The following is an 8,079-nucleotide window of genomic DNA, read 5'->3' as shown; positions in this document are numbered from 1 at the left end:
AACTGGGCTAAAACCTTAAAGAAAGGTTTTATTTTTAATTGCCTTTAATAGATATAGATGAAAATTTCTGGAATTCTTCTACGAGCAACTCATTAGCCACGTGTCAGTAACCCATTTCTTCTCAAAAAAACCCTAAACCCCTGACCCTCCCTACAAAACCCAGGGCCAAAATCTTACAGCATCAGTTTTCCGTTTTCATCTATCGAAAGCCTCCAAAATCTGAATCAATGGCAACAATAGCAGCTGCAGTTAGAAGAAATCTGCTAAAAAACAGCAAGTCCTTACCCCAGATTCTACGTGGCCAAATCATTGGTCGGTCCAATGTTACTGCAAATCTCAACAACTTAGCCAAAGATCATCAGGTTGTTGGATCATTGTTAGTTTCTAACCATAAGGTACATGCCCAAATGCCCATTTTAAATTTCCCTGAAATGGCTTCTGTTTTCGGGTCTTCGGGATGGCAGAGCCTGGTGGGGAAAAGTGTTAGTCATGGGATGGATGGTCTCGTTTTCGAGGCTCGTGGAAAGGGCGTGGTGCAGGACGATGATGATATGGATAACGAGTTTGATGATGATGACGATGATGAGTTTGATGATGATTTTGAAGGCGAGTTTGTAGATGATGAGTTTGACGACGGTGATGAGGATGCTGACGACGACGACGATGATGGTGGCAAGTACAAGGATAAGATTTAAGGATTTTGATTATGGCGATAAAACTTCATAAGAAAAAAAGAAAGAAAAATGCTATGTATTTTTAGTACTAGTATTTTACCATGTTATTTCTTCAATTTTGTTCTGGTTAAAACTTAAGGCTTAAGCCATGTCTATTATTTTCCTTGTGCTGGTAATGGTAAGAGATGCTAATCCAAATTCTACAAAAGGTTACAGTTTTAGAAGTGGTTGGATCCGAATTTTCATTTTCATGCCACTCTGTTCTGCTTTAGTTTGTGATTTGATCTTAAACATACTTAAACTGTTCATTAACGGCTTAAAAGATTGGGTGTTCTGTTTTTCAGTACATCCTTTCTTGAAACACAGCATGTAGTTAGTTTAAGTTCCAAGTTTTTTTTTTGGTTATGAATCCTGAAAAAATTGAGTAAATTTCTCAAAATTACCCCTTTTTTTTTAAAATTATTGAATTAGATCGATTTTTAGAAAAGATACGGGATTAGACCAAAAATATGAAAATGCTTTCAGTTAGAAGCTTTTTAAATAGATTTGTAGAAAAACACTTCGAGTTAAAAAGCGATTTTCTTTTAGTTTGATTTTAGGGTTAGAATTTTTATTTTTGTTAAAGTAGGGTTTTGTAGGTTTTAGTGATTTAGGAGTTTTTTTATATATTTTAAGTTTTTATATATTCTTTAAATTTTTATAATTTTTTGAGATGTAAAGTTAATAATTATTTAATTCAATATTTATAATAATCGTATATTCGAATTGTAAAATTTTATTCGATTCAAAATTGAAACTCGAACTGCTCAATTCTATTAACTTTTAACTTAATAATTTTTTTTTCGATTTTTTCAAATGCAATTGAGTTTTGATCAATTTTTTTTAAGGGAGGTTGAGGTTGATCAGATTTTTCAATGCATTTTTTTCGAACTTTCAGTGCATTTTTTTATGGGAGGCTGAAGTCGATCCAATTTCTTTAGAAATGTTATCCTGGAAATCTCGAGATATCTGATTTGTGAGTGAGAAATTGTAGGAGTTGAAAGTGGTAGAGGAAAAAGGCTCCACATAGGATGCATTTTCAGTGCACTGCCAGAAAAAGGTGTTAAAAGCGCGTCCTACGTGGAGCGTTTTTCCCTCTACCAAATTCAACGCATGCAAACTTCTCATTCACCTGGAAATTTTTTTGAATTAATTGCCACTCACCCCAGCTCTATAAAACGATGGCTTTCAGCATTGAGTGACATAAGGCAATTTCAAGCAAACAAAATTGCATGAAGAATTGGAAGAAGAGGAAGTTCGTAAGGCATTTCATAAAGCATAATTTGGAGTAACCATGCAATTGCATCAAGTAATGATCAGTTTTTGCTGTTTATATATAATTACAACACTATTTTTCTGCATAATGTTTTTGTTTCGAATATGTGGAATAAGTTATTTCGTTGAAAATAAGTGGATGAATTAATGTTATTATTTATTACAACAGTGAAGTCCATGACACCGAGAATGTGATCAGTTTTCTATCGGAAAACACAACACGGTTGGCTTTTAACTCAAACATACAACTATTAGAGTTGCGTGAAAGAATTAGGCAAAAAATTGTCGGATCCAACTAGATAAGAGTATCGTCATTGAAATATCGATTTTGTGCTTCAGTCGACCCTATTAAATATGACGCTTTCAATATCAAAGGGGCAAGGGAGATGGAGGCGATAGTGTATACGTATATTGCTAGTGGATCACAAATACTCGAGTTATATACAAATTTGCAAACACGGATGAATGCGCTTGGAGGTCGACATATGTTCTAATTCAAGAGGCTAAAATGAAAGAACAAGCCGAAAGTCTAATGACACAATTGTGTTGTGGGTTCACGACTTTGTTAGAAAGTTCCCATTATGATATCCCAGAATCATCAATAGGAAGGCACTAATAAGTTTTAGCCCTAGATTTCAACCACGATAGGCAGAACGTCCAACAGTCGAGGTTTGGTGGTAACATAGAATATTAGACCCCAGCACGACACTCAATTAGTGGTTTTGATTTAAACTTCGGTCAGTCGATGTTCAATGCTGAGGACATTTACAAGGGAATAGCATCAAGTTCCAATGGTTGGTAATCAACAAGTGATTTTAGTTGTTTCGACAATTATACAAGAAATGATGATGTACTCCCTACGACGTCCATCAGCGAAGGGACATCAAACCCTAGAGATGCTGGTGGGGTTGAGAATAAAGAGGGCACTGAATCCAATGCCGATCCAATCTAGGAGCTCGAGGCTCATAGTTCGCAAATTGTATTATTTTTTGAACGAAAGCCAGTCCCCAACAGAACCAAAAGATATAGTTTCAGACGGTGAAGGTTCGGGCGAATATGCCAAAAAAGATTCACAGTTCAAGGCATACTTACCTTTGACTCACATGCATAATATGGACCTATCAGTAGAAGATTGATTGGAGTTTGCAGAACTCCCACACAGAAGACCGGGCCATATGAGTTTTTTGTTGGATTTGATTGATTTAGAAGTGGAGAAAGATTTTCCTTTAAAGATGGTTTGTCGCTACAGTGAAGTGATACAGCATCAGGAATGTAGTAAACTTCTACGTTGTTAAATCCTAATTTGACAAGTTCAAGATAAAATGCGCAATGCGAGATAACAATTGTGCATGGAAAATCATGGTTTCTGTTAAAAAGAAAACAGGATTATGGACCATAAATAAATATATCACTCCACAAACGTGTGTTTTTGTGGGTACTGCATCAAGACTATCTTATATTTGGGGTGTTAAATTCCTAATTTTAAAGTACTCATGTTGTTGCAAGTATTTTACGAAATCATCTGAAATTAGACTCGAAGATTATCACAAACATAATACTACCTATAGGGAAAGTGAGTCCCGAGATTGTTGTGTCAGTTTTAATTACAAATATTTGTAGCCAGTTCGATCACACACAGTCATACCGCAAGGCGTAGATCACAAAGCAAAATGTATTGAAGAAGATGCATAATGGGTGGGATGCATCGTACACTGTTTTGTGGTAATGGTATCAAGTACTGGAGAAGTTCACTCCAGGTTGCATAACCAATCTGGAAACGATGCCAACGTACTACAACAATCGGTTGCTCCATGGATGTCGAGTTTTTTATTGTTTCTTCTAGACTTTCAAGCAATGTCGATAGGCATTCCAGTACCGTAAGCTACTAGTATAAATCGGTGGTATCATTATTTACGAGAGATATACGCATCAATTTTTGTTGACTGTGGCATGAGATGACAATTGGAAAATCCTGTCAATGGTTTTTACAATAATGCTGGGGGAGTCAGTAGACGATTGAGATTTCTTCTTGTCTAGGTTGATGTGGCATGTTTGCCCCTAACCTGATATATGCGTCCTCCTCGATAGGGGACCTAGAATACTAGTCGCAATTGAACGGCAGGGAAGCCTTTGGAATCGCACACACCATAGGTATTATTTCAAACATTTTGCGGTAAACTATCATGGACAATATGATTCTAAAGCTCAACCCACACAAGTGACCAATATGGGTATGTATTCGCCCCTTCAATTGTATGATATTTAACTAGTCAGCAAATGTTAGGCATTTTTGATAAACTATTCACTTTTCTCGACAGGGTACGAGCTCTTCAAATATCGTTTCCATGAAATGTTGGAAAACTTATGGGCCATTAATAGTACTGGGGCAAGGTACTGCTCTAACATACCATTTGATCAATGGACACAATCATATGATAGAGGTCTACGATATGGGCACATGACGACAAACCTAACGTAATGCATCAATTCCATATTGAGGGGAACGAGTCATTTGTCGATAACATCAATTGTCAAAGAAACATATTTCTATTTGGCTAAAATTTTTCCAAAGTGAGCAGTAGAATATGTTGGACAGATGAAGGGTGATCACGTTTGGAGCGAAGACATTATGAAAGAAATTAAGAAGACTACAGCATGAGCGAACTGTATGCATCTAGTGTGTCATTCGCATGAAGACCTATTGTTTCGAGTTACGGAGTTTGACAAACTCGACCAAGGTATTGTTAGGGAAGCATACTATGTACACCTGAGACAACAGACCTGCAAGTATGGGAGATTTGACGTACTTTATTCTTCATGCGCTCATACAATTACAGCATGTAGCAATGTACGTTTGGATCAAATGAGCTTTGTGGACCAAGTGTACAAACTAGAATACATGTATAACATGTGGCAGAACATATTCCCACTAGTCCTAGATGAAAATATGTGGTTGTCGGTATTGAACGTTCCATTCAAATTGTTACCCAATAGATCATTGCATCACAAACTAAAAGGACGGCCGACATCTACTCGGATACGCAAAAAAAATGGATATTTAGGAAAAGACAAATCAACTGAGGTTATGCAGGTGGTATAGGAATCTAGTGCATACAATGTTGTCATGTCCACAACAACGGGATAATATAAGGACAACACCTCATTAACCTATTTATTAATTTTTAACCGAAATTTATTTGTTAATTTTTTTTCATTTATATTCAAATTTTTTGTAATTTGTAAACACACATTTTATTATACTATAGAAAATAATACAATATACAACTTTGTTCTATTTTTCTCGTGCAGACTTGATTTAATAACATAAAGTGACAACGATAACCAATTTTGATGCAAAAAGAATATTTATTTTAAAATATTTCATATCCAATATTGGTACAATCTTATCGACTATAACTCAGCTAAATAATTAAAATTCACATGAGAAGTACAAAAAATAAAATAACTCATTCATATTCTTGATCGGAATGTGGGCCACAGCGGCGTGGTCATTGGTTGTGAGCTAGATTTCTTTTTGGTTCAAGCTATATATCACCTTCTTGTCTTTATCGTTATGTCTACGCTCGGGTATAGGTTGTCGTCTCATATTTTTTGCCTTCATTTGTGGTTGATTACGGAGTGCTCCTCGGTTACCGTAGTGTATCCTCTATTCTAGGAGCAAGTGGCTGCAAAGATAATCGACCTTAGTAGAACAATGATCCTGGAGGTGTTTGCAACACCATCGGCTTAAGTGTATAACTATATTGTGTCCTATAACTGGTGGCAGAACAATCAGACTTTTGATCAGTACCTCAAACATAGACGACCTATACATAATTGTTAGAATCGTCGTCGTCTAAAACATCGATAACATCGGCGTGTAATATATTTGGGATGGAGGTGGTGGTCTAAAAATAAAATTTGGCATTGATGTAAAAATAGACAAATGTGGTGCAAGATGTAGTGTTTGTGTAAAAATGATGAGGTTAGTGAAAGCACCAGAATAAGTCAAGCCATACTGATCGAGAGGTGGTACAGCCATCGGTGTTGGTTCTTGTATTGGTGTAAATGATAGACCTACCTAGGTAGTTACACTAGACCTTGGATGCCTAGGCGCCCGTCCTGGCCTCCTCATATGATGTTGCCTACCTGTTGCCTCTTTCTCTAGTAGATATGACTTGCCATGGCATCTACTCCGGGTCGCAGGTTAATTGTGGAGCAATAATGGCCTCGCGAGTAGGTAAAAACTCGTACCTATTATTTTCCTAAACCCGAATTGCCGCATAACCCGAATTACCAATAATGGCCTCGCGTGAAATGTAGGAAAAATTTCAACTGTTCTCCCCTACAAGTCGATATAGTGCAGATCTTCGATGTTTTGGGGTACCGGCAGAATCATTTGCCTAAACCCGAATTTCCGCATAACTATATCTGATTCGTGCATCTCTATCTTGGCATACACTACCAATGGCACCTTCACGTGCCAGATGTTGGGATTCACCAATAATTCGGATGAGATGCATTCTTTAATTCTTAAATCGGAGTATGGCGTCCATTCAAACTATATTAAAATAATAATAATAATTAGTTATATATACTATTAATTTTTAAATCATTTGTGTTAATATTATATAATTCAAATTTAAAAAATACATACCTCATCTTTCAATCGTTGAGCTAACAAAAGTCATATATCGTGAAGCTCTTCTGGTATTCTCACGTAACTCAGCCCATGGACCTATTGAAATAATATGTTAATGTAATAATTTTTAAAATTTAAATAATTTTATTATGGTAAATATAAGGTTAAATATAAAATTGGCACTCGAACTTGCCCACTTATCCCAGATTGGTACCTATTGTTTTTTTGTCCTAGATTAGTACCCAAACTTTTTTCCATCCACTAGTTTGTTACCTGAGACCAACATCGTTGCCTTTCTTACTGACGTGGCAGAGTTAACCAATCGTATGCTGCCACATGGCATCTTATTTGGCATTCTTTTTATTTTTTTTATTTTTCCTCTTATTCTTTTTCTTTTTTCTAGGCATGCCTCTTCGTCTCCTATTTCTTGTTTTCTTCAACTTGGGTTTCCCCTTTAACCCCTATTTTTGTTTATAACGTTGAATTTTTGAAACTTGGGTTTTCCCTTTTAACCCCCATTTTTGTTTATTATTATTTAGGTTTGGATGCTCTGGCCTCTGTTTTACCTTTGTGTTCTCACAATTTTTGTGACAGACAAGGACATTTTCAAGTGGGAAAATGTTAGAGAAACTAGACAAAGTTCAGAGGAGAGGATACGGTTATTGATATTATCAAAAATAAAATATATACACAAGATTATAATAATGGATTAAGAGTTCCCTTTTGAAGATTTTTTTAGATCCCATCACACCCTATTTCTAATAAAGTAGATGAAAAGCTTTAAAAATTCACGAATCAAAATTTTACTTAGGATATGAACAACTGACAACATTTTTTATAGCAACAACGTTGAGAAAAGTATAAGAGTTTTCATCAACATCTTCGTCGGCAAGCAACGTCGTCACTTGCCTCATGGAATCTGAAAGTCGTGATAGCTCTTTAATCGCTTCCATTTCTTTTTGAATCTAAAGATCTGTTTCTTCTTTTGGAATAATCAAAATCAAATAGAGCAATAAAGAAGACTAATCGACTAAATAATAGATCAGAGCAAAATCAATGGTGGTGTGAATTTCTAGAGCAACAATGACATGACATGAAAAATCAACCAAAAAGAGGATGGCTAAACCCCCTTTTTTGGTTGATTTTTAAGACGATGTCGTTGATCGGATAGCCCACCGGAGAAGGTTAAACAGTGGCCTAACAACGGTGTAGAAGAAAAAAAAAGAAAAATGAAGAACAGGGATAAGAAAGATGAAAGATAACAAAAGAAAAAAGAATAAGGAAGAAGAAAGACGGAGAATAGAAGAAGCAATGTGAGAAAAAGAAAAAAAGAAATTAAAAAAAGAAAAGAAAAAGCTACAAATAGCAGTCCACATGGCAGTATGCAATTGGTCAGCGCTGCCACGTTAGCAAAACAGTAATGACGTTGGTCTCAGGTACCAACCTAGT

At 35.9% G+C, this 8,079-nt stretch overlaps 1 protein-coding gene across 1 annotated transcript; it reads left to right on the top strand.

The window, feature by feature from the left end:
- Positions 1–227: 227 nt before the first annotated feature.
- Positions 228–695, top strand: LOC108462656 (heavy metal-associated isoprenylated plant protein 32). Its single transcript, XM_017762580.1, has one exon. The coding sequence runs from the start codon at positions 228–230 to the stop codon at positions 693–695; it is 468 nt and encodes a 155-aa protein (XP_017618069.1).
- The last annotated feature ends 7,384 nt before the right edge of the window (positions 696–8,079 follow it).

Source organism: Gossypium arboreum, chromosome 13, assembly GCF_025698485.1.
Source record: "Gossypium arboreum isolate Shixiya-1 chromosome 13, ASM2569848v2, whole genome shotgun sequence".
In the NCBI taxonomy this organism is placed as follows: domain Eukaryota; kingdom Viridiplantae; phylum Streptophyta; class Magnoliopsida; order Malvales; family Malvaceae; genus Gossypium; species Gossypium arboreum.
This window is presented reverse-complemented; position numbering and strand designations above follow the sequence as displayed.

Bases quoted from the DNA above. Each gene is read 5' to 3' on its own strand.
- LOC108462656 (XM_017762580.1), top strand. From the start codon at position 228: ATGGCAACAATAGCAGCTGCAGTTAGAAGAAATCTGCTAAAAAACAGC.